Source organism: Bos taurus, chromosome 15 (genome assembly GCF_002263795.3).
Source record: "Bos taurus isolate L1 Dominette 01449 registration number 42190680 breed Hereford chromosome 15, ARS-UCD2.0, whole genome shotgun sequence".
In the NCBI taxonomy this organism is placed as follows: domain Eukaryota; kingdom Metazoa; phylum Chordata; class Mammalia; order Artiodactyla; family Bovidae; genus Bos; species Bos taurus.
In genome coordinates this window covers 50,630,292-50,657,064 of record NC_037342.1, presented here as the reverse complement: position 1 = coordinate 50,657,064, position 26,773 = coordinate 50,630,292, and the positions used below count along the sequence as shown (strand labels likewise).

General features: G+C 42.3%; 2 protein-coding genes across 5 annotated transcripts; one reads left to right on the top strand and one right to left on the bottom strand.

Moving 5' to 3' along the window:
- Window positions 1-367: 367 nt before the first annotated feature.
- On the top strand, window positions 368-1,318 carry OR52B3 (olfactory receptor family 52 subfamily B member 3). The gene has a single exon (NM_001390003.1). It carries the CDS (start codon window positions 368-370, stop codon window positions 1,316-1,318), a length of 951 nt encoding a protein of 316 aa, NP_001376932.1.
- Window positions 1,319-6,865: 5,547 nt separating this feature from the next.
- On the bottom strand, window positions 6,866-19,660 carry TRIM21 (tripartite motif containing 21). 4 transcript variants are annotated; one of them, XM_059874582.1, is made up of 8 exons: window positions 19,554-19,638; window positions 18,877-19,048; window positions 17,508-17,951; window positions 16,917-17,012; window positions 15,426-15,656; window positions 10,971-10,993; window positions 9,638-9,738; window positions 6,866-9,347 (listed from the first exon to the last, which is right to left on the bottom strand). In XM_059874582.1, the coding sequence occupies exons 2-8, from the start codon at window positions 18,964-18,966 to the stop codon at window positions 8,797-8,799; spliced, it is 1,536 nt and encodes a 511-aa protein (XP_059730565.1). In that variant the 5' UTR covers window positions 18,967-19,048; window positions 19,554-19,638; the 3' UTR covers window positions 6,866-8,796.
- Between the last annotated feature and the right edge of the window lie 7,113 nt (window positions 19,661-26,773).

Here is a 26,773-nt window from a genome sequence, read left to right as displayed (position 1 = left end):
GGGTTATTCACAGCTCTCAACTGTTTATAACAACCTGATGCTAAGGTCTATGGCATTCTAGAGCTGGGAGAACTCACTTACAAATATCTAATCTACATTCTCCCTGACTTTAGTTTTAAAGTGACAAATAAAAGAGAGACCCAGAGCAGGGAAGTAATGTTACCAAGATAACATAACTGTTGAATAGAATGGCAAGGACTTTTAACCCATGTTTCCTGGTTTCTAACCAGGACCATTTCCACTTCTCACCCAGAGAAAAGTGATCTGTTTCCATTTCCCCCACTCCAGATCAAGTCACCTTTTTGGAAAGAGAAAAGAGATGACTGCCAAATCCCATACACCAACATCCAGATGACTCATCCTGGGCATGGCAACCCCCAACCACACTAGTCCCAGCCATTCACTCTTCATTCTGCTGGGGATCCCTGGCCTGGAAGACCAGCACACATGGATCTCCCTCCCCTTTCTTCTTTCCTACCTTGTTGCTGTCCTAGGGAATAGCCTCCTTGTCTTCATCATCATGACTGAACGCAGCCTCCATGAACCCATGTACTTCTTCCTCTGTATGCTGGGTGTGGCAGACCTCATCCTGTCCACTACCACTGTGCCCAAAGCCCTGGCCATATTCTGGTTCCATGCTGGAGAGATTTCCCTTGATGGTTGTGTCACCCAAATCTTCTTCATCCATGCCACCTTCATTGCTGAATCAGGAATTCTGTTGGCCATGGCATTTGACCGCTATGTAGCCATCTGTGACCCATTGCGCTATACCACAGTGCTCAGTCGTGCAGTAATCATAAGGGTTGGTCTGGCTGTGGTCCTGAGGAGTTTCTCTGTGATCCTTCCAGATGTGTTCCTGGTGAAAAGACTGCCTTTCTGCCATAGCAACATGCTACCACATACCTACTGTGAGCACATGGCTGTTGCCAAATTTGCTTGTGCTGATATTCGTGTTAATGTCTGGTATGGTTTGTCTGTCCTTCTCTCTACTGTAGTGGTAGATGCCTTGCTCATCTTAGTTTCCTACATCTTCATCCTCAATGCAGTCTTCCAGCTTCCCTCCCGAGGAGCTCTGCAAAAGGCCCTAGGCACATGTGGCTCCCACCTTGGTGTCATTTCCATGTTCTACTTGCCTGGCATTTTTACCATAATTGCCCAGCGGTTTGAGCATCATGTTCCTCCTTATATCCACATTCTGCTTGCAAATGTCTGCATGTTAGCTCCTCCTATGTTAAACCCCATCATTTATGGTGTTAAGACCAGGCAGATTCGAGAATGTGTGGTTAGTACTTTGTCTTCACAGTGGAAACTCTGCTGAGTTTGTATGACAGGTGGTATGATTATCAACATAGGATCTTGCAATTCCTTTGCTTACTTTGTAGAGATTTATGAAGTAAGGGTTGTGTTGACTGTGAACAAAACAATTTGTTGTGATTTTGAAAGATAGAATGCTATGTTACCTTGAGAAGGGTAGTATTGAGGAAAGAGCATGAGCTGTTGGATCAAAATTAGATTTGGGTACTGGATTTTCCACAAGTGATGTGTTTGACCTTGGGGAAGTTAGCTTATTCTCTTAGAGACTTCTCAGTGTATACATAGGGCCCAAGAAAAACAGAAATATAAAAACTAAACTAAGTCATATTAAACAATGAGAATTATTTCCTATAATAAACTTATCTACTAAAACATCTAGACAGAATATGTATTCATTTAATAATATATACACTTGAGATATAATAAACTTTTATTCTGAATTAGAAATGGGACCAGTGGAACAGAAAAAAAAAGCCCAGAAATAAACCCTTGTATATTGGTCAGTTAATCTTTGACAAGGATGTCAAGAATTCTCAAAGAGGAAAGGACAATCTCTTAATAAATGGTGTTAGGAAAATTGGATATTCATATGCAAAAGATTGAAATTAGGCCCTTACCTTACACCATAAACAAAAGTTAACCTGAAGTGAATTAAAGACTTAACTCTAAGTCCCAAAACTGTAAAAATCTTAGAAGAAAACATGGAGAAAAACTTCTTGGCACCGGTCTTGGCAATGATTTTCTTGATATCACACAAAAACAAAATAAGAAGTAAGACTATATCAAACTGAAAAGCTCCTGCATGCGCGCTCAGTCATGTCTGACTCTTTGTGACCCCATGGACTGTAGCCCACCATGTTCCTCTTGTCAATGGGATTTTTCAGGCAAAAATACTGGAATGGGTTGCCATTTCCTCCTCTAGGGGATAGTCCGGACCCAGGGATCAAACCCACGTCTCCTGTGTCTCCTGCATTGACAGGCAAATTCTTTACTACTGAGCCACCTGGGAAGACCCCATAAGCTCCTGCACAGCAAAGGAAACAATCAGTAAAATGAAAAGGTAACTATGAAATAGGGGAAAATATTTGCAAACCATGTATCTGCTAAGGGGTTGATATCCAAATATATAAGGAACTAATGACACTCAGCATTTCTCTGATAATGAGTGATGTTGAGCATCTTTTCATGTGTTTGTTAGCCATCTGTATGTCTTCTTTGGAGAAATGTCTATTTAGTTCTTTGGTCCATTTTTTGATTGGGTCATTTATTTTTCTGGGATTGAGCTGTAGGAGTTGCTTGTATATTTTTGAGATTAGTTGTTTGTCAGTTGCTTCATTTGCTATTATTTTCTCCCATTCTGAAGGCTGTCTTTTCACCTTGCTTATAGTTTCCTTTGTTGTGCAGAAGCTTTTAAGTTTAATTAGGTCCCATTTGTTTATTTTTGCTTTTATTTCCTATATTCTGGGAGGTGGGTCATAGAGGATCCTGCTCTGAGGTAAGTCGGAGAGTGTTTTGCCTATGTTCTCCTCTAGGAGTGTTATAGTTTCTGGTCTTACGTTGAGATCTATAATCCATTTTGAGTTTATTTTTGTGTATGGTGTTAGAAAGTGCTCTAGTTTCATTCTTTTACAAGCGGTTGACCAGTTTTCCCAGCACCACTTGTTAAAGAGATTGTCTTTAATCCATTGTATATTCTTGCCTCCTTTGTCAAAGATAAGGTGTCCATATGTACATGGATTTATCTCTGGGCTTTCTATTTTGTTCCATTGATCTATATTTCTGTCTGTGCCAGTACAATACTGTCTTGATGACTGTGGCTTTGTAGTAGAGCCTGAAGTCAGGCAGGTTGATGCCTCCAGTTCCATTCTTCTTTCTCAAGATAGCTTTGGCTATTCGAGGTTTTTTTGTATTTCCATACAAATTGTGAAATTATTTGTTCTAGCTCTGTGAAGAATACTGTTGGTAGCTTGATAGGGATTGCATTGAATCTATAAATTGCTTTGGGTAGTATACTCATTTTCACTATATTGATTCTTCCAATCCATGAACATGGTATATTTCTCCATCTATTAGTGTCCTCTTTGATTTCTTTCACCAGTGTTTTATAGTTTTCTATATATAGGTCTTTAGTTTCTTTAGGTAGATATATTCCTAAGAATTTTATTCTTTTCGTTGCAATGGTGAATGCAATTGTTTCCTTAATTTCTCTTTCTATTTTCTCATTACTCATTATCAGAGAAATGCAAATCAAACCACTATGAGGTACCATTTCATGCCAGTCAGAATGGCTGCGATCCAAAAGTCTACAAACAATAAATGCTGGAGAGGGTGTGGAGAAAAGGGAACCCTCTTACACTGTTGGTGGGAATGCAAACTAGTACAGCCACTATGGAGAACAGTGTGGAGATTCCTTAAAAAACTGGAAATAGAACTGCCTTATGATCCAGCAATCCCACTGCTGGGCATACACACAGAGGAAACCAGAATTGAAAGAGACACATGTACCCCAATGTTCATCGCAGCACTGTTTATAATAGCCAGGACATGGAAGCAACCTAGATGTCCATCAGCAGATGAATGGATAAGAAAGCAGTGGTACATATACACAATGGAGTATTACTCAGCCATTAAAATGAATACATTTGAATCAGTTCTAATGAGGTGGATGAAACTGGAGCCTATTATACAGAGTGAAGTAAGCCAGAAAGAAAAACACCAATACAGTATACTAACGCATATATATGGAATTTAAAAAGATGGTAACAATAATCCTGTATACGAGACAGCAAAAGAGACACTGATGTATAGAACAGTCTTTTGGACTCTGTGGAAGAGGGAGAGGGTGGGATGATTTGGGAGAATGGCATTGAAATATGTATAATATCATATATGAAACGAGTTGGCAGTCCAGGTTCGATGCACGATACTGGATGCTTGGGGCTGGTGCACTGGGACGACCCAGAGGGATGGTGTAGGGAGGGAGGAGGGAGGAGGGAGGAGGGTTCAGGATGGGGAACACATGTATACCTGTGGCAGATTCATTTTGATATATGGCAAAACCAATACAATATTGTGAAGTTAAATAAAATAAAATTAAAAAAAAAAAAGAAACTCAGTTAGCAAAACTCAATAGCAAAATAACACACACACACAATCAAAAAGAAATAACCTGACTAAATAATAGGCAAAGACCTGATTACACATTTTTTGAAGAAGACATACAAACCGTCAATAGGAACATGTAGAGAGTCTCAACATCACCGGGGAAATGTGAGTTAAAACCACAATGAGGCATCACCCCCAACCCGTTAGAATGGATATTATAAAAAAGTTAAGAGATGAAAAATGCTGGCAAGGATATGGAGAAAGGGGAACCATTGTGTGGTGTTGATGGGAATGTAAATTTGTGGAACCAATATGGAAACAGTACAGATGTTCCTTAAAAAATTAAAAGTAGAATTATCATATGATTCAGAAATTGCACTTCTGTGTATTTGAAAACAAAATCGGTATCTCAAAGAAATATATCCATTCCCATGTTCACTGAAGCATTATTTACAATAGCTAAGGCATAGAGACAACCTAAATGTCCATTGAAAAATGAATCGATAGATAAAATATTACACACACACACACACACACACTTATGTTATCCAGCCATAAAAAGAAAGAAACCTTGCCATCTGTTACAACGTGGGTGAACCTTGAAAATATTGAACTAAATGAAATAAGCTAAAGATAAATACTGTATGATCTCATTTATAAGTGGAATTAAAAAGAAACTCATAGAAACAGGGAAAAGATTGGTAGTTGCCTGAGGTGAGGGTCTGTGGGTAGGGTAAATGGGTAAAAGTTGTCAAGGGTACAAAGTTTCAGTATTAAGATGAGTATTTTATGAGGATGTAACATATAGCATGATGACTATAGTTAATAATACTTCATTGCATATTTGAAAGTTGCTAAGAGAGTAGACTTTAAAAGTTCTCACCACAAACATATATTAATACAAATACAACTATATGAGGTGATAGATGTATTAACAAAGTTTACTGTAATAATTGTGCTATATATGTGTGTATTAAATCATTACATTGTGCACCTTAAACTTACAAAATGTTATATCTCAATAAAGATGGGAGAAAAAAAGAGAAAAATGTGGTACATACACACAATGGAATATTATTCAATCATAAAAATAAGGAAATCTTACTACTTTCGACAACATGAATAAACCTGGAGTACCTTATACTAGGGCTTCCCTTGTGGCTCAGATGGTAAAGGATCTGCATGCAATGCTAAATGAAATAAGCCAGAAAAAGAAAGACAAAAACAGTATGATTTCTCTTACATGGAGAATCAAAAAAAAAAATTGAACTCACAGAAGTAGAGAGTAGAATGGTGGTTTCAAGAGGCACAGGGGTAGGGGAAATGGAGATATTGCTTGAAGGGTACAAACTTTCAGTTTGGGGATCTAATGTATAGTATGGTGACTATAGTTTAAAACATGGTATTATATACTTGAAATTTGCTGATTTGATCTTAAGAAATGTTTTAATATAAAATATTTTCATAAATAAGTGAGGGGCACCATAATCTTTAAATCTCTTGATCATGCTTTTATCATATGGCTGTGATAGAACCCAAAATTTAAAGTATAAATAGGATTTTGAATATTGACAAAGAGTAAGCACTGGACAGATTTTTAACGTCTTCCTGTCTTAGCTTGTTTATCTTTAAAACTTTGCTATAATAATTTCTGCTTCTTCTATCAATATTTCAAAAGGAAGTTGTGGTATCATAGGAGATCAAAAAGTCAAGAGACATTATTTGAGTTGTAAAGGATAATATTAATCAAAATTAGAATTGTTGCTGGTAAAGCTCTCATTTCTTTTTTTTGTTTGTTTGTTTTTTCTTTTTTTTAATATAAATTTATTATTTTAATCGGAGGCTAATTACTCATTTCTCAAGAGAATTAAAAAAAATTTTTTTGAAGCATAGTTGATTTACAGTGCTGTGTTAGTTTCAGGTGAATGGCAAAGTGATTCAATTATACATGCACATGTATCTAATCTTTTTCAAATTCTTTTCCCTTATAAGTTAATACAAAATATTGAGTATAGTTTTCTGTGTTATACAGTAGGTTCTCAGTTATGTATTTTATATAAAGTAGTGTATATATGTTAATCCCAAACTCCTAATTTATCTCTTCCAACCCCCTTTTCCCCTTTAATAACCATGTTTGTTTTCTATATCTGTGGGTCTATTTCTGTTTCATATATGAGGTCATTTATATCATTTTTTAAATATATCACATATAAGTGTTATCATATGATACTTGTCTTTTTCTGGCTTACTTCACTTAGTATGATAATCTTATGTGTGATATGCTGGAGTGTACCTGGATCACTTATTACTAATTATTGGTGGGGATAAAAGTTGAGATACTATGAAACCTCTATTTAATTCTTTTTTGGTGGAGATGCAGGGGATGGCAGTATGTCATCTGTGTAATATATCTGCAAACATCAGGATAACCCAATATGCCAAGGTATTCAGATTTTGAGAAATAAAAATTTATTTAAGTTTATATCATTATGGCAGTGTCCTCACATCAGCATATCAACTGAAGGGGGGAAAAACCCATCATCAATTACATTGGCCACCCCCAAAGCAGAGAAGTAGAAAAGCTGATTTCATAATCTACCCTTCTAATAAAAAATATTTCTTTGACCCATGTTGGATATACAGAATCCAACCCTCCCCCAGCACATCCCATTCATGATGAATTGAATTCTCCATATTCTCTTTAGTGTATCAACCAAAGCATTGGTCACCTTTGGCAACTTAATTGAGTTAGCTCTGTGATGTCTCTTGCCTGAGGATTCTGTTGTTGCTATCTTTCCATCAAAGTACCTTCTTTCAGTCCAGTATTAAGACAGACCTAAAAACAACAGCTTTTTTTAAGGTCACTGACATCTTTGTGTAGTATCTAAGTTTTTCATGAAATATTTAGCATATGTGCTAAGGGCAATCTGAGATTCTATTTTAGATAAGGAATCACATTTCCTGGAAGGACAGTGGCTCTCAGGCAGCCTACTGATGTTCACATGTAGAGCTTCATTGGGCCAACTTAAAAAGTTTAAACTCAAGAAAAGTGTGTGCTGAAATCAGGTGATGCTGTTACCTCCTTCCTGGCCTTCACACCAGTTAGGGTTCAACTGGAGGAGAACAGGAAATAAATATTACGAGACTTGCTTATGATAAGAAATTCACTTATACATCTGGGAGGGCTGGCAAGACAAGTCATAAAATCCACAGGGCAGATTATCGAGGAAGGTGAAGTTCAGACTCTTGGGCATGAGTTGAAGCTGCTATTCACAAGTGCACTATCTTCTTCATAGGAGCCTCAGATCCGCCCTTAGACTTCCACCTGATTGAACATTAGGCCCACCCAGCTTATCTAGGACAATGTCCCTTATTTAAAGTCAAATCATTATGGACTTTGATGACATCTACAAAAATATCTTCATAGCAACAATCTGGATTAGTGTTTGATTGAAAACCTGGGGGCTTATAGCCTAGGCAAGTTGTTCTATCAAAAAATTATCACATTGGCCATTTATGTTGATATGTTCTTTAACCAACACCACTATCAACAAGATGTGGTTGGGAGATAACAGGGGAAATGAGGGATCATAGCTGGTTAGATATTTAACATGGCAACCTAAGACATGCATAATTCAGCCTTCATTTAAAAAGTTAATGCCTGTTAATGCCTGTTTTCCTATAGGCACTGTGAAGCCACTCTTGATCAGATGTATGTTGGGAAGATAATCCTCGAGGTATACAAGATAGGAATGATGGGATAGATTGAGACCAATTTATTTAGGAAGTCCTTTGCAAGATACATGGGACTTTCCTGGTGGCTCAGATGGTAAAGTGTCTGCCTACAATGCGGGAGACCCAGGTTCGATCCCTGGGTTGGGAAGATCCTCTGGAGAAGGAAATGGCAACCCACTCCAGTACTCTTGCCTGGAAAATCCCATGGACAGAAGAGCCTGGTAGGCTACAGTCCATGGGGTTGCAAAGAGTCAGACATGACTGAGTGACTTCACTTTCACTTTGCAAGATACATAGTAGAGATTGGACCAAAAGCCTAGAGATGGAGAGGAAAAAGCAAAACTTGAAGTCACATGAAGAAGGCAGAAACATGCTTTAGTTGATCCAGGTGAGTTTGGGGGCCAAATGCAAGTAGTTTATTTCATGGAGGGAATGATAAAGCAACATAGGGCAGGAATCCTGGTGCTGTAGGTCATTTGACACAGACTGCGGGTGACCTTGGGGCCAGTTTGCCTGTGGTATCCTGACACATCTGCAGAGACAAAGGTGGTTTGGAGTTCATGGGCACATGAGACAGGGTCACTGGCTGAGGAGTGGAACCAACAGAGGGGTTGCTTGTGTCCAGAGAGAATCATCTGGATCCTACCAGCCTGTCTTAAGTGGACAGAGGATCAGAGGGGCTGAGTTTGTTCCTCTATCATTGAAACCAGGATTGAAGAAGGGCCGCAGGGGTCCAGCAAAGGCACATTCAGAGAAGGTGTAGATGAGGGAGGCGTGGTCAGTGATGTTGTAGAAAGAGACAGTGCTGGCCTCATAATCTAGGAAGATCCCAATTCGGTTTGGAGGCACCTGAAGGTGGAGGGGAGTCTGGGGGCAGGTGCCAGCCTCATATTTTTGTTTGTTCCATAGCCAGATTATCCAAAAGCCAGTGTCGGAGTTGAGCAAAAACTGTCCCTTCCTCCGCACATTGTCTCTACAAACCCCCAGGTCCCAGGCTTCCTTTCCCGTCACATCTACCTCCCAGTAAACTTTCCCGGAGTCAAAGCGCTGGGCACCCAGTACCATGGGGTAACTATCAAATCTCTCCTCATTTTCAGGCACTTCCTGCCGGGTGTTTGCAAGCCTCACTTGTCTCCGATTCTCCGAAAGGATGAGCCACGGATTGGCTGTCTGTGGATCCAGGGTGATGTGTACTGCAGAGAGAGGGCCACAGTCAGGCTGGGAGACTGTGCAGAGTCAGCAACCCTGTGCCAGCAATGGGGGGATGAGGATGAAGGGGTGACCCTGAGCCTCACTGTGTGAGGAGATAACCCCTGGCCAACTCTGACCCCTGCCCTGACCTTTGAGGGAACCACCTTCCCTATTTCTGCACCTGCCCCACCTACTCTAACCTGCCATCTCTCTCCAACCCAGGGATGCACTGGGCACCCTCCTTATCCCCTTCACTCCCTTGGCAAGCCAGTCCCACACCCTTGGTGCTCACCTCCACACGTCCTCAGCATCTTCTTAATCCCGGGCACATAGAATACATTCCTCAGGTCTGTGGAGGCGACATCCAACTCCTTCAGGTTCCAGGATTCACTCCTGGGGGAAAAAGAATTAGAGACCCTATCTCCAACTCCTACCTCATCCTGCCCAAATCCAATGGCTATACCACCTTTATGGATGACTGATAATTTAATCTGATGCAAATTTGCAAACAGCTCTTGTGTTAGGGGGTCTTCCCAGGTGATGCATTGGTAAAGAATCCACTTCCCAATGCAGGAGACATGGGTTCAATCCCTTGGGTCAGAAAGATTCCCTGGAGAAGGAAATGGCAACCCATTCCAGTATTCTTGTATGGGAAATCCCATGGGCAGAAGAGCCTGGGGCTACAGTCCATGGGGTTGCAAAGAGTTGGACACAGTGAAGTGAAAGCTGTCATGTCCAACTCTTTGTGACCCCATGGACTGTAGCCTGCCAGGCTCCTCTGTCCTTGGAAATCTCCAGGCAAAATTACTGGAGTGGGTAGCTATTCCCTTCTCCAGGGGATCTTCCCAACCCAGGGATTGAACCCAGGTCTCCCGCATTGCAGACGGATTCTTTGCCATCTGACCCACCAGGGAAGCCTGGACACAACTCAGCAACTAAACAACAACAACTACAACAATCTGTGTTAGGATCTGTGTTAGGGACGGAGGGCAAAAGTAGGTAGGATTTTGTTTCTATCTAAGCCTTGATGACTACATGAGCATCTGTGTCATCTGGCCAGCCTGTATGTCTCTCCGGGTCTTAGGTCATTACACAAGTACCTTCTGTTTCACTTCATAACTCAAGGTGTCTGATACAGGCTGAATCACCTCCATGAGGAACCTCAAGGAGTCTTGCCCATGCTGTGGGTCTTACCCATGGCTCTTTTAGAGAGGTTTGAAACCAGTAATATACTTTTTAAAAGAGTCCCAGCAGGCTGTAAACTCAACTTCCCTGTCTGTTATTTCACTTTGTGAAGATATGACATGCCAGTTACTTCAGGCATCTCACCAACTGTGTGTGTTCAGTTTCTTAGTCGTGTCCAACTCTTTGTGACCCCAGGGACTGTAGCCCGCCAGCCTCCTCTGTCTGTGGGACTTTCCAGGCAAGAATACTGGAGTGGGTTGACATTCACCAACTGAGATGTCCATTAATTAGCCTTCCGAGACCAGAACATATTTTAAGGAGGACTGGATCTTTGAGAATAGGAAGGAGGATAGGGAAGACTTCAATGCATGTTTTCTAACTAAAACTCTTTTTTAAGATATATACTGCCCCCTCCTCTAATGAAGAAAACCTTTCCTTACCTTTCCAGGACACTTTTCACCTCCTGAGGAGACAAGAAACAGACAGTAAGTTCTGGAGACACTAGTTTACAACTGAGACTTCAGTCATGTGGGTAAAGCGATGTCACCCTGAGGTCTACAGAACACTGCTCTGCCCCAAGCCTCTGGACAAAGGCCTGAAAAATGCCTCTGACCACCTTGAAATGGATGAGGAAGCAGAAACCCAGCATGGGTGTGACCTGTAATCAGGGGGAGGAAGCTGCTGCTGTTGCTGCTAAGTCTCTTCAGTTGTGTCAGACTCTGTGCGACCCCACAGACGGTAGCCCACCAGGCTCCACCGTCCCTGGGATTCCCCAGGCTAGAACACTGGAGAACACAAACAAATTTTTTCATGACTGTATCTGACCAAGAGACAGTGAAAAGGTATGGGGAAAAGAGGAACCACAGAATGCTACAGCAGAGGGACTTTTGAGACCATGTAGTCCAAAGTTTCCCAAAGTGAGGCAAGCTCATCATTGCTGGGTGTGAGATGATTTTTAAGTAGAACACACATCAGTGAATTTATTTAAAAAAAAAAACAAAAAAAACTTTAAAAAATAAATTTATTGATGTGTGTTCTACTTAATACCTCTTACTCAGGTGATAATACCTCTTATTCAGGTGAACTTGTTTAAGTTTCTTAGCTTCAGTCTATCACTAAATCTTTTAACTTCTTTGCACCTTAAGTTCTCTCATCTATGAAATAGGGGTAATAATAGTAGCAGCCACTTCATTGCATTGTCATGAGGGACTGAATGCCGACAATTTTATGTGCTACTTAAGAATTTTCAGTTATTTATAGTATTATGAAATAAATTAGAATTGTGTTGCTGAAGAAGACTCTTCAGAGTTCTTTGGACTGCAAGGAGATCAAATCAGTCAATTCGAAAGAAAATCAATCTTGAATATTCATTGGAAGGACTGATGCTGAAGCTCCAATACTTTGGCGACCTGATGCGAAGAGCCGACTCATTGGAAGAGACCCTGATGCTGGGAAAGATTGAAGGCAAAAAGAGAAGAGGGATGCAGAGGATGACATGGTTAGATAGTATTGCTGACTCAATGGATATGAATCTGAGCAAACTTTGGGAAGCCTGGTGTGCTACAGTTCATGGAATCGTTAAGAGTCAGATACAACTTAGTGACTGAACAACAAAAAACAAAAATTAGGAAAAGTAGCAGTAACAACACATGGCTACTATTGCTTAGAACAGATTTTTTTTTTTTTTTTTGTATAACTTGTTTAATTATTTATAAGCTCCTATTAGGTAAGTACTGTTACTTATATTCCATTTAAAGATTAGTAAACAGGCATAGAAAAAGCAAAATGACAAGGATGGCTATATAACTCAATAATCTGTGCAATTAGCATATACATCAAAGCTGTAATACCAAATGAGAACACTGGCTTAGGCCAAATAAGGGAGAAACAAAGTCATATTTTAATATTTCTCTAAAATTCTCATTTCTTTGTCCTTATTTTCCTGGGAGAGCAAAATAACATGCACAAGGTTTAATTTTATTTTCTCAGTTATTTTACTTTTAGCTTCATTTTGTCATTTCCAACCTACTGTTTTTATATTCAGTAGGTCAGTCACTCAGTTCAGTCACTCAATCGTGTCCGACTTTTTAAGACCCCATGGACTGCAGCATGTCAGGCTTTCCTGTCCATCACCAACTCCCAGAGATTTCTCAAACTCATGTCCATTGAGTCAGTGATGCCATCCAACCATCTCATCCTCTGTCATCCCCTCCTCCCTTTCTCCTCCTGCCTTCAATCTTTCCCAGCATCAGGGTCTTTTCAAATGAGTCAGTTCTTCACATCAAGTGGAGAAAGTACTGGAGTTTCAGCTTCAGCATCAGTCCTTCCAATGAATATTTGGACTGATTTTCTTTAGGATGGACTGGTTGGATCTCCTTGTTGTCCAAGGGACTCTCAAGAGTCTTCTTCAACACCACAGTTCAAAAGCATCAATTCTTAGGTGCTCAGCTTTCTTTATGGTCCAACTCTCACATCCATACATGACTAATGGAAAAACCATAGGTTTGACTAGACAGACCTTTGTTGGCAAAGTAATGTCTCTGCTTTTTAATATGTTGTCTAGGTTGGTCATAACTTTTCTTCCAAGGGGCAAGCATCTTTTAATTTCATGGTGTAGTCACTATCTGCAGTGATTTTGGAGCCCCCCAAAATAAAGTCTGCCACTGTTTCCACATCTATTTGCCATGAAGTGATGGGACCGGATGCCATGATCTTAATTTTCTGAATGTTGAGCTTTAAGCCAACTTTTTCACTCTCCTCTTTCACTTTCATCAAGAGGCTCTTTAGTTCTTCACTTTCTGCTATAAGGGTGGTATCATATATGGATCTGAGGTTACTGATATTTCTCCTGGCAATTGATTCTAGCTTGTGCTTCATCCAGCCTGGCATTTTGAATGATGTATTCTGCATATAAATTAAATAAACAGGGTGACAATATACAGCCTTGATGTACTCCTTTCCTGATTTGGAACCAGTCTGTTGTCCCATGTCCAGTTCTAACTGTTGCTTCTTGACCTGCATACAGATTTCTCAGGAGGCAGGTCAAGTGGTCTGGTATTCCCATATCTTTAAGAATTTTCCACAGTTTATTGTGATTTACACAAAGACTTTGGCATAGTCAATAAAGCAGAGGTAGATGTTTTTCTGGAACTCTCTTGCCTTTTTGATGATCCAATGGATGATGGCAATTTGATCTCTAGTTCCTGTGCCTTTTCTAAATCCAGCTTGAACATCTGCAAGTTCATGGTTCACATACTGTTGAAGCCTGGCTTGGAGAATTTTAAGTATTACTTTGCTAGTGTGTGAGATGTGTGTGATTGTGTCGTAGTTTGAGCATTCTTTGGCATTGTGTTTTTTAGGAATTGGAACGAAAACTGACATTTTGCAGTTCTGTGGTCACTGCTGAGTTTTCCAAATTTGCTGGCATATTGAGTAAACCATTTTCACAGCATCATCTTTTAGGATTTGAAATAGCTCAACTGGAATTCCATCACCTTTGCTAGCTTTGTTTGTAGTGATGCTTCATAAGGCCCACTTGACTTCGCATTCCAGGGTGTCTGGCTCTAGGTGAGTGATCACACCATTGTGGTTATCTGGGTCATAAAGATCTTTTTTGCATAGTTCTTCTGTGTATTCTTGCCACCTCTTTTTAATATCTTCTGCTTCTGTTAGGTCCATACTGTTTCTGTCCTTTATTGTGCCCATCTTGGGCTTCCCTTGTGGCTCAGCTGGTAAAGAATCCACTTGCAATGTGGGAGACCTGGGTTCGATCCCTGGGTTGTGAAGATCCCCTATAGAAGGGAAAGGCTACGCACTCCAGTATTCTGGCCTGGAGAATTCCACGGACTGAATAGTCCATGGGGTTGCAAAGAGTTGGGCACGACTGAGTGACTTTCACTTTCACTTTCACTTTGCATGAAATGTTCCCTTGGTATCTCTAATTTTCTTGAAGATCTCTAGTCTTTCCAGTTTTATTGTTTTCCTCTATTTCTTTGCATTGATCACTGAGGAAAGCTTTATTATCTCTTATTTCTTATCTCTCTTTCCTTGCTATTCTTTGAAACTCCGTTCCTTTTCTCCTTTGCCTTTTGCTTCTCTTCTTTTCTCAGCTATTTTTAAGGCCTCCTCAGAGGCAGGTATTCAGTAGGTATTTTATAACATAAATGATAATAAAATTAAATAATATTTATGCAACCACATACTGTGTGCCAGGCACTGTTCTAAGCATTTTATATTTATGTACTGAAATCGAGCAGACCCCATGGGGTTCTCCCAAGAACAGTTCCCTTGTGTTCTCTGCCTCTTTTTTTTTTTTCTTTTTATAAAATTGAACTACAGTTGATTGACAATGTTTCAGGTATATGGCAGAGTGATACAGTTATACATATATAGCTCATGGAAGTGTAAACATGTTACATTTATAACTAAAAAGCCTGGGGAACTGCTTGTCATTTAGCCTATTCCCTGCTGCCCTTGTTTACAAATGGAGAAATTAGGTCTAGGAAAAGAAAATGACTTAATTTAGAGTTATGGAAGGAATTGGTGGCAAGGTTGGGGCCCTGAGATATGTAATTTTATAATATCCATTTAACATAGGAGAAACCTGATCCTCAGAAAGATTAAGGTACGTTCTCAAGATCATGAATCTGATTGTGTGTTAGAACAGACACTTACTAGAGATGTCCATTTCTTTTCATTACTGCATGGAATATTCCTTTCTAATTTGTACCTTTCTAGGCTTTGAATGCAAACCACTCATAGGTCTGAATTCCAGTTTATTTAAGAAAATGCCAGGGACCAAGTTTCTGTGTGCCCTGAAGAGGCAGAGAACACAAAAAACTGGTTTTTTTCAGTTACTCCCTGAATCTCAGAGAGGAGCTGTCCTCAGGCCTCACCTGCAGCAGCTCCAGCGCCGAGCCCCGCCTCCTCCTCTCCAGCTCTGCGATCAGCTCCTGCAGGGCCTGGATCTGCTGGGCCAGCCTAGCCTCTGTGTCCCCCAGGGTTCTCAGCTGTTGCCTCTCCTCCTCCTCTAGCTTCTGGAGTTGTTTCTGCTCCTCTTCGGCCAGGAAGTTTTTCTGCCTTACAAACTCTTCATGAATTCTTAATTTGTGCGCCTCAACCTTCCCCTTTGGTGTCAATGGAAAGAAAGAGGTGGTTTTTAATCATAATCCCCTAAGATTTGGGAATGGAAGTATCTATATCTACTCCTACTCCACTCTGGCTCTGTCTGGGAATACACACATACACAATTTTGCTGGGAAGGGAGGTGGGTGAGGCTTCTGGGCCTGAGGGGAATGGGACTGGTGGGGTGCGGTGGGGAGGTGCACCGTAGTTGCTCTCCTATCACAGCTGCATCAGCCTGTGGTATCAGAGATTTCCTCAACCTCCTTCAAGTCACCCCTGCTCCCTCAATGTGCCTCTTTGTCTTCATATCTTAGTAACTGAGCGAGTAACACCTGGCCCTACTCCAACAAACCTGCAAAGCCAGGCTTATAACCTGGTTCCTAAGTTTGGGAAAAAGGAGTCTTTGAGGTATTCTATGCTTGCCCTCCCCTGCTTGTAACTGGAGGGTCACTCAATACCACCACAGCCTGCCTTATGCTTTCTGGGTCTCAAGTCTTCCTCTTCTGGGATCTCTTGGCCATGAGCTCCTTCTGCTCCTTTCTAGTCCCTGACCCACCCCACCTCCTAATCCCTGGGGTGGAACAAGCTTTAGCTCTCCATTACATTTTGGACCAGTGAGCTGGACATGGTCAAGTAGCTACCTGGTCAGACTGGTTTTCCTATCTTAGGCCTTTGAAAGTGAAAGTGTTAGTTGCTTAGTCGTGTCCAACTCTTTGTGACTGTATGGGCTGTAGCCCGCCAGGCTCCTTTGTCCATGGGATTCTCCAGGCAAGAATACTGGAGTGGGTAGCCATTCCCTTCTTCAGGGGATCTTCCCAATCCAGGGATTGAACCTGGGTCTCCAATACTGCAGGCAGATTCTTTACCATCTGAGCCACCAGGGAAGCCCATCTTAGGCCTTTATGGTTCCCTTAAGTCTGGTCCTCACAGTCATTGTCATTTCTTGACAACTTGTCATTTCTTGACATTGGGCATCTCTCCTGGCATTCCTCTGTCCCAGACCCTGAGGCCCTGTGCTGTCATCTCCAGAGACTGGGCTTAAGAAGCAGGAGCATTAGGGTGTATCTTGTCCCTCAGCACCTTCTCCTAAGACTCTCTCTCCATCTGACTGGGAGCTCTTTTTGATCTCTACACTCTTTTAATCCCCTCCATCAAGAGACCTATGGGGCAGCTGGTTCTTGGGGAATGAGATATAGGGACTGGCATAGCTGGACCCTCCCCAGGCTTTGGATCTAAGATTCCCTTCAGGATATGACTCTTGCCTTCCAGGATGCTTTCTTCATTGCAATGTCCAATTCCAGCTTCTCAGCCAACTCCTGCTTATGTCTTAGTTTATTTAGTGCCACCTGAAGCTTCTCCTGCAGAGAACAAAAGCAAGATGATACCCAGTCAGGTCAAGAAGTAGGGTGCAGTGGTGTGAAGTGGGGGGAAGATCATACTGGTTCTTAGAAGAGCCTGAGTGCAGAGGACAAGGAAGGACTGTAGTCTGTTTGGGGTAGGAAGTCTGTGGATGGCAAGGTTTTGGAAAAAGCCTGATATTTCTTACAAAATAGGGCCACACGGTTGGGGTACAAAGGGTGGGGGCAAACTGCTTGTTCCTAATTAAGCAGGAGGCCACAAGGGAAGAAGATTCTTAAAGCATTTTCCCATAGCACATCCCTGCTCCAGGAGAATGAGAAAAGTGTTCTGAGCTTGCCATTTCCCCCTTAAATAAGACGTAGAAGGCAGGAGACCTCTATCCTTTCTCCAGCCCCACAGGTAACTCTCTCCCATTCCCAGCTCTGGGGAACAAAGCCGTCAACAGGGCCCCCATCTCCTTTTTACCTGTTCCTGCCTCTGTGCTGAGGCCTCACCTGGTACTCCTGAGCAGCCTCCTCAATAGGGACCATGGGATGATCACGGTGTTTCTGGGACTGGGAACACACCCAGCAAAGGGCCTTCCCATCTTCCTCACAGAAGAGGTGAATTTTCTCTCTGTGCACCACACACAGCTCCCCGTGTGGGCTCTCCTTGGCACCCTGGCTGATTTTTCTAAGGTTGTCCACCATGTTGGCTACCTGTCGATTGGGCCGGAGATTCTGGAGCAGGAAGTGGCGCCGGCACACAGGACAGACGCTACCCCCTTCTTTCCCGACCTCAGAGATGCACTCCTGGCAGAAGCTATGACCACATTCAATGCTCATAGGCTCCACCATGGGATCCAGGCAGATAGAACACGTGACCTCCTCCCACATCATTGTCAAGGGTACGGCTGAGGCCATTGGGGTGATGCTCCTCTTCAGTAGTGCTGGGGAGATCTTGCGGTGAGGGGAGGAGAAGAGGAAAGGGAGGGAAGAGAAGAGCCAGGTGAGAAAAGGGAACCAGGAGAGAGGGTGAACTGGAGGGAGTGAAAACAAGAAAAGACAAGGACCTCAACCTGAATAGCAAGCACTCCTCTTCCAGAGTCTGGGTCACTGATCCAGTCAGACAGAAGGGGACACTGAGTCCCCAAGAGAGCAAAAATTGTTGAGAACCTGAGAGACAGCTGCTTACAATTCGACTTTCATCATGTTCATCTCCGCTTAACCCCTCAGAGTCCAGGCTTTACTTATTGATCTTCTGACTCAGGCCACTGGTCTTCCACTCTGTTGAGAAGCTAATCTTAACAGTAGTGACCATTGACTGTGCTCCTTCCATGTGTCAGGTGCTACGTGCTTCACATACATTCTCATCAATCTTTGCAATAGGCAGGAGTTATTGGTATCTATCTAATTATCGGTAACATGAATATATATAAGAATATTTATATTTATTCTTATATATTCTTATAAGGATATCCATATTAAGTACATGGGCTTCCTAGGTGGTGCAAGTGGTAAAGAATCCACCTGCTAATGCAGGAGACACTGGAGACAGCAGGTTTGATCCCTGAGTTGGGAAGATCCCCTGGAGAAGGAAATAGCAACCCACTTCAGTATCTTACCTGGGAAATCCCATGGACAGAGGAGCCTAGTGGCCTACATACAGTCCATGGGGTCGCAAAAGTCAGACACGACTGAGCACACACACATACGCATATGTATATGTGTGTATATATATGTATGTGCATACACACAGAAGCGTGTGGTTTATTAAGAACTTCCTGGGCTCTTCTCTCAGCCACTCTGAACCTGGCACCGCCTTTGTTTCTTCTAGGGCATATACCCATAGTTTTCTAATATCCTAAGCAACCCTGTCTCTCACCTGCAGAGGGAGCCTTTTGAGGATAGCAATCTCAGGGATCGGAGAAGGCGATGGCACCCCACTCCAGTACTCTTGCCTGGAAAATCCCATGGACGGAGGAGGCCGGTAGGCTGCAGTCCGTGGAGTCGCTCAGAGTCGGACAGGACTGAGCGACTTCACTTTCACTTTTCACCTTCATGCATTGGAGAAGGAAATGGCAACCCACTCCAGTATTCTTGCCTGGAGAATCCCAGGGACAGGGGAGCCTGGTGGGCTGCCTTCTATGGGGTCTCACAGAGTCGGACACTACTGAAGCGACTTAGCAGCAGCAGCAGCAGTCTCAGGGATCGCGGACCTACCCCCACACCGGGCTCCCCTGGACCACCCCCGAGCTAGGTTGCCATCCTAGTTCTCCCAGTTTCCCTGGGTCTTTCTTCCCAGCTCAGGTGTTGGCGGAAGCAGGGCAATCCGAGCTCCTTCCAGGGGACATCCCAGTCAGGTTTACAGCCCAGCCTCCTCCCAGCCTGCAGGGGAAGAACTGCTGGGTTAGGGTTGAGGAAGACCTATCGCGAAAGAAAACCTGAGATCGAAGTTTCTAGGGGTGGGGACGGCTTGGATGAGGCTTTTCAGACCCGGGGCAGGGGAGAGAGGTCCCCCAGGGAGAGCTGGGGTACCTCGGTCTAGCCAAGTTCACTCACCTTTTCGAGCAGCCAGGAAAGTGAAATAAGGAGCTGGTAGCAGCCAGTTCCTTATTTCACTTTCGATTTCCCGTCCCCGGCAAATCTGAAAGGGAGGCGGGCAGAGGGGGAGGAGACTGGGCGGGGCCAAGGGAGGAAGAAGGCGGAGGGGTTGAGGTGCCGCTGGAGTCTGGAGCTTCTTGGAGGCTGGGGCGAGTGAAAGCTCCGAAGAGTTTAGTCCTTGCTTTGGGTTCCCTCCCGTGTTCTCATTGTGTAATAGAGTGAAGCATCGTATCTGCTACGTGGAGGAGCCACGCTGCTTTCTTTGATGCTGGTCATCACCCCAGGCCTACGTGCTGTGCCCTCGTGTGGGAGCTGCTTTTAAGGAGGTTTGGATGGACAGGGGTGCCTAGAACTCCCCTCTAAAGGCCACCTTCTGTTCCCTACTTCCAAAAACAATTCCTTTTCAGGAGACTTGATATTCTTTTAACATCAGGGGGAGGGCGATTTATTCCGCAGTACCTCAGGGCATTATCACACCAGTGAGTGGTAAGAAGGGACTTGACATTTATTGAGGCACCAACTGTGCACTTATCCTTGAGCCAGGGACTTGCTCAGGTTGCTTTATTATTGTTTTAAATTATGGTGAAGTACGTATAACATTTACCATCTTAACCGTTTTCAAGTGTGTAGTTCAGTGGCATTAAATACGTTCACAGTTGTGTACTTCACCACAGTCCATGGAGTCTCAAAGGGTCGGACACAACTGGGCGACTAAGCACAAGAAACCTCAACGAGCCAGGGAGTAGTGGCAAATTCCTATTTATGAGAATCAGAGTTTTTACTCTGGTGGAAGAACTTCTTTCTTTACTAGACCCTTAGAACAAGGCTGAGCCCTATGTTGGGGGATGGAAATAAAATGATTTGTAAATGAGTTACTAGTTTGAGGGAAATAGGAGCTGCAACCACCTCCCTTCTTTATTCTCTGGAGTGTGTTTATAATGGTTATAAAAAAAATGCCATCACCTATTAGTTGTTGATCTTAGGTGTGCACCAGAATTTATGGTTCAACGTTCTTATATCACAGAGTGGGGTTTCCAAACTGCTGCCATACCTGAGGCTTCAGCAGTGCATCTCATATTTTTATTGGACCATCTTTTTCTGGTTGATGATGTACATTGTAAAAACACTGCATTCCATAGTGCAATCCCATTATCAGAATTTTTCAACGGTAAAATCAGTTTCTTGGTTGTAAGTGATGTTGTTGGAGAACTTGATGTTGTAAATCAAAAAACAGTGGTGCTGGCAGAAGCAATATAAGATGGCAAATGAATCTGCCTCTGGAATAGTACCTATTTTGTGAGGATAAATTGCTGTTGTTTCAATGTCATTAACATGCCACTAAAAGACTGTCTAGATTGTCTTAGAAATAGGGAAAAATCAGGCTCAGAGTTGGTCTTTTATGTGCAGGTGTCTATAGCAGTAGGAATACAATCGCTGCCTGAGTATGGATTCCATGCGTTTATCCATTTACCGCTACTGATAAGACACTTGCACAAGAGTCCATTGAATAAGCACCAGGTGACTGAGAAGAGGCTGATCAACACCCAGAGGATGGGTCATCTGATTTACCTGATTGTTGTTGTTTAGTTGCCTAGTTGTGTCTGTCTCTTTGCAGCTCTCCTGGACCGTGCATGACAGGCCTCCCTGTCCCTCATCGTCCCCTGAAGTTTGCCCAGGTTCATGGTCATTGCATAGGTGATGCCGTCCAGCCATCTCATCCTCTGATGCCCTCTTTTCCTTCGCCCTCAAATCTTTCCCTGCATCAGGGACCTTTCCAATGAGTCATCTGCTTGCATCAGATGACCAAAATACTGGAGCTTCAGCTTTAGCATCAGTCCTTCCAGTGAATATCTAGACAGGATGGGTTATCTTATTCACCTGATTATTGGGTGCCTTCTCTGCATTATATGTCCTCTGGTGGGAATTCACATAGGACAAAAACATTTTCACTCTGGGCCCTGTCCTAGACGTTCAGTGTATACTTCTACCCATAACTTGTTGTCATCAATCTTTCAATCTTTTTTCCAGCCCTGGACCTACAGGCCAATCTGTAAGACAAAATCAGGTGATGCATATACATCATATATATCAATTTATCTTTGGTTTCAATCAAAATGGACAAGTTCTTGCTTCAAGTTCTGTACACTGGGAAGAGTTTCCATCACCATTGTCTTTCAGGGTGATGTGTATTGGATACTAATCTTGTGCACCATCTCCGATTCTCATGAACCCTTCTTATTCTCACAGTCAGCACCCTACCAGTGCTGGTTACTGTTCTGTACACACACTTTTGGATTTGATGAGACATCACATATAGGGCATGGGATCCAGATTTCTGAGCAGTTGTTATAAGCAAATGGCACAAGCCCAAAAAGAGAGTGGGAAAGATACATTCCCTTCATTTTTCTCCCATGGACTATTTCAAGGTGAGTTTCCTCCTTGTAGTTCTAATGAGAAAACCCACTGACTGAGGGGCTTGTCCTATATTTTTGAAACTTATTGTGAATGTCATCCAGTGTGATCATGTATTGCATTGTTTTGTGTTTTTCCTTGCCTCACTTCCCTTTTTTCCAAGGCTGATTGTCTTGCTTCTTTTTTTCTTACTCTCATTGCCTAATGAATAAAGATCACTAATTTAATCATACCTCAGCTCATCTAGAGGATCTGGTCAATCTTTCTTCAATATTTGCAATGCCTAAACCCAGTTAGACAGAGAAGGCAATGGCACCCCACTCCAGTACTCTTGCCTGGAAAATCCCATGGATGGAGGAGCCTGGTAGGCTGCAGTCCATGGGGTCATTAGGAGTCCGACACAACTGAGCGACTTCACTTTCACTTTTCATTTTCATGCATTGGAGAAGGAAATGGCAACCCACTCCAGTGCTCTTGCCTGGAGAATCCCAGGGGCAGGAGAGCCTGATGGGCTGCCATCTCTGGGGTCACACAGATTTGGACACGACTGGAGTGACAGCAGCAGCAGCAGCAAACCCAGTTAGAAACCAGGTCACAAGGGAGCCTTGGAAACCCAGCATTCAGGAATTAACCTCTTGCAATGAAGGGATATATTCGAGAGCAAATGACTGGCTCAGTGTTTTATATATGTCATCTCATTTATACCTCTCTAGATAGTCTTGTCATTTCAATTTTGTAGAGTGGATGCTGATGCATTTAAAGTCCAGGTACCTAGTACAAGGTACCTAGTTTAAAAGTAAGGAGTTTAACTAAGTTCTGCTTGATTCCATATACAATGATCTTAACTATAATCCAGGCAGGCTTTAAAATATATATATATATATATTTAAGGCCAACTTATCCTTAAAGTCTCAACTCAAACACCATCCTCTTTTATATGAAACATTTCTTCTTTCTTCTTGTCTGCTAAAGTAGAGAATAATATACCACTTTAGTTTTTAGGCACTTTTACTAAAGAATACACTTGCCAATGGATGAGCCTCAGGAGATAGTTTCAATCCTTGGGCCGGTAAGATCCCGTGGAGGAGGAAATGGCAACCCACTCCAGTATTCTTGCCAGGATAATCCCATTGACAGAGGAGTCTGGTGGGCTACAGTCCATGGAGTGGCAAAGAGTCAGGCATGACTGAGTGTGCACTCTTGTTTAGAGGCATAAACTACTAGAGGATAGGATTGGTACCTAATTAATCCCTGGGTAAAACACTGTGAGTAAATGAACCCTAATTTTGTGAGCGGATATGATTTTGGGTGGCCTTGGCCTGCAAAGGTTTGGAGTGGGGCTTGGGTTCCCAGTCAGAGATTGGGGCCTAGTTGAGGCAGTGAAAGCACCAAATCCTAACCACTAGACCAGTGGTCAGTGACAAGGGTCCAGGCCCTTTGGCTTTGTAGGAAAGAATTTCCACAAAGATGGAAAGTAGTGAAGCAAGTAAAGTACTTATTAAGAAGAAAAAGAGTATAGTACGTGTGGATAGACACACGGGGGCAGACTCAGAGGGAGAGTCCCTGAGTTGCACCCTCGTGGCAGTTTGAATTACTTTTATGGGATATTTCTCTTGGTTTTCCTTTGGCAAATCATTATAATTTGCCTTGTTCACAGTCTATATTTGGTATATCTCAGGATCCTTCCACGTGTGCACATGGATCTCTTAGCCAAGATGGATCCTTCCAAAGAGGTGTCTTGTTAGAGCATCCCTTGACATTGCTACCCCTTTGGCCTGCAAGGAGCCTTTTCTGTGCACGTGTCATTGGGGAAGTCTCTTGACTTTGGATTGAGAAATATGTGTCTGAGCAGGGCCCAGCCTCCTTCTGTAACTGTCCTGCTATTCTTGTCTTGGAGTTTTGGTCAGTAGAGAATGAATCTCCAATTGCTTTACTCTGGGGGTGGTGTGGGGGGTCATCTGCCTCCTGCTTCAAAGACTCTTGGATAATTTAGATTTTAGAATGAGTTGAATGGGGAGCAATCTCTCCTAAGCATACAGAATGAAATTTTACCTGCTTACTACCATTTATCATTTTCTATCCCATCCCTGATTTGAGAGATGATCTGGCATTAGCCATATTTATTACTTTTAAAGCAAAGAAAGCATTTTAGAATTAGATGCTAGAAAAGCTAAAGAAAGCATTTCATCAGAGAATGTCAATATTTCAACAAACAGCTAAGAATCCATTAAAAAGTGATTTCTTTACCCCTAGAAACTGAAATATGATAAGAACCTCCAAAAATTTTAAAATTTCAATGAATGAAAAAAGGGTGTATGATAGGTATGGGAAAGCTTATATTGGGCTTCAACCCATTGAGGACAGAGACTGGTGTCCTGGTTGAAAGAACCACCTGGAAAACCCCAGGAACTGCTAACAGCCTCAAGCAGGAAGAATCTGGAAATATCCTGTTCTCTGATTTGCAGGAAACACTGGAACCTGGAGTAGAATAAAGAGGAATCAGGACTCACAGATGTAGAGAACTAGTGATTGGGGTCGGGGGCAGTATAGAGGTGGGGGAATTATTACAGGGAAGAATTGAGCGCATGTTGATCTGCTGTTTCTTTAACTTTTGCTTCTCATTATTATTTTTCACAAAAGGATACTGTTTGTACATAATGGCCTGCCCTGGGGAAACCTGACCCTCTGTCTGAATATTAACCCAAAGTACCTTTGTTCAGGACCCTGTCCAACTGTGGATGGCAGGAAGGAAGAAATTAACACATCCTCTCCCCAAGGCTTGCCATTCTAGAGAACCTTTGCAAGATAAATAGCCTTTAAAAAAAAATTCCCTCACCTTCCCCCATCTCAGTTCTACTAAAGAAGCTGGCATCCAGAACCAGATAAGATGATTGTTTTGAGACATTAGTCTGCCATCTTCTGGGTCAGTCATATTCCTTGCCTCAATACTTCATCTCTTAGATTTACTGGCCTGTTGTGCGGCGAGCAGAGCAAGCTTGGACTCAGTAAGAGAATGGAGGAGTATAAACTATTGGGTAAAGATAGCCTCAAGAGTGTATTGTACAACACAGGGAATAGAGATAATATTTTGCAGTAACAGTAAATGGAAACTAACCTTTAAAAATTGTATAAAAAATAAAAAACATTTAACTAAAAAAGGAGTTAGAACATCCAGCAGTGTAGTCTGTCACCTCTACATTGTCTTCTCTCCACACTGAAGAGAAAGGAAGAGGGAATGGAGGTAGTTCTACAAAATAACTATCCAACAATCTCAAGACTCTTGGTCATGAAAACCAAGGGAAAATTGAGAAACCATCACAGACCAGAAGAGACTAAGGAGATAGGATGACTAATTGCAATGTGGTTACCTACATTGAGTCCTGAAACAGAAACCAGACACTAATGAGAAAACTAGTTAAATCCAAATAAAATCTGTGAGCTTTCGTTAATAGTAATGTACCGATATCGGTCCCTTAGCTTTGACAAATGTACCATGTTTATGTATTATGTTAACATTAAGGAGACTGGTTGAAGGGTGTATGGAAATTCTCTACACTATCTTTGTAACTTTTCTGTAAATCTAAATGTATCCCAAAATAAAAATTTTTATTTTAAAAGATGCCAAACTCTGACTCTGAGTGGTGGAGGAAGTGTGGCATGTGGAAGGACAATGCAGAGAAGTCCAGGCAGATCACTGAAGCCTGTTCTCAATATCTTATTGGAAAGGAAAGGGAGCATGTACGGAGCTGGTAAAGTGAAAAAGTTGGCTTAAAGCTCAACTTTTCAGAAAACTAAGATCATGGCATCTGGTCCCATCACTTCATGGCAAATAGATGGGGAAACAGTGGAAACAGTGTCAGACTTTTTTTGGGCTCCAAAATCACTGCAGTTGGTGATTGCAGCCATGAAATTAAAAGACACTTACTCCTTGGAAGGAAAGTTATGACCAACCTAGATAGCATATTAAAAGGCAGAGACATTACTTTGCCAACAAAGGTCTGTCTAGTCAAGGCTATGGTTTTTCCGGTGGTCATGTATGGATGTGAGAGTTGGGCTATAAAGAACGCTGAGCACAGAATTGATGCTTTTAAACTGGTGTTGGAGAAGACTCTTGAGAGTCCCTTGGACTGCAAGAAGATCCAACCAATCCATCCTAAAGGAGATCAGTCCTGGGTGTTCATTGGAAGGACTGATGCTGAAGCTTAAACTCCAATACTTTGGCCACCTCATGCAAAGAGCCTACTACTGGAAAGACCCTGATGCTGGGAAAGATTGAAGAAAGGAGGAGAAGGGGACGACAGAGGATGAGATGGTTGGATGGCATCACTGACTCAGTGGACATGGGTTTGGGTGGACTCTGAGAGTTGGTGATGGAGAGGGATGCCTGGCGTGCTGCGGTTCATGGGGTCGCAAAGAGTCGGAAACGACTGAATGACTGAATTGAACTAAACTATATGATGTTCCTTTCTGAGTGCCCTCCCATTCTAATATAATTCTAACAACCATCCCATGAAATAGCAAATGTTCCCAGTTTACAAGTGAAGCATGAAAGGTTCAAGGAGTTAAAGTCATTAGCTCATTATCACAGCTGATGAGTGACAGATCCAGAAATAAATCACTGCTTTTCTGCCACATCATGCTTGATCCCTGAGTATATTAACAGGTGAGAGCTGTTGCTTCATCATTATGACTTGATTTTCAACCACCTTCATTCCCTAGGCACAGGCATAAATTTAGATAGAAAACTTTTCTCCTCTCCAGCAGAC

Coding starts and splice junctions, on each gene's coding strand:
- OR52B3 (NM_001390003.1), top strand. CDS start 368: ATGGCAACCCCCAACCACACTAGTCCCAGCCATTCACTCTTCATTCTG.
- TRIM21 (XM_059874582.1), bottom strand. CDS start 18,966: ATGGGATTTTCCAGGCAAGAGTACTGGAGTGGGGTGCCATCGCCTTCT. Junction 17,952..18,876: donor TCAAAAGGCTCCCTCTGCAG/GTGAGAGACAGG, acceptor CCTCACCGCAAG/ATCTCCCCAGCACTACTGAA. Junction 10,994..15,425: donor CGGCGCTGGAGCTGCTGCAG/GTGAGGCCTGAG, acceptor TTGTCTCCTCAG/GAGGTGAAAAGTGTCCTGGA.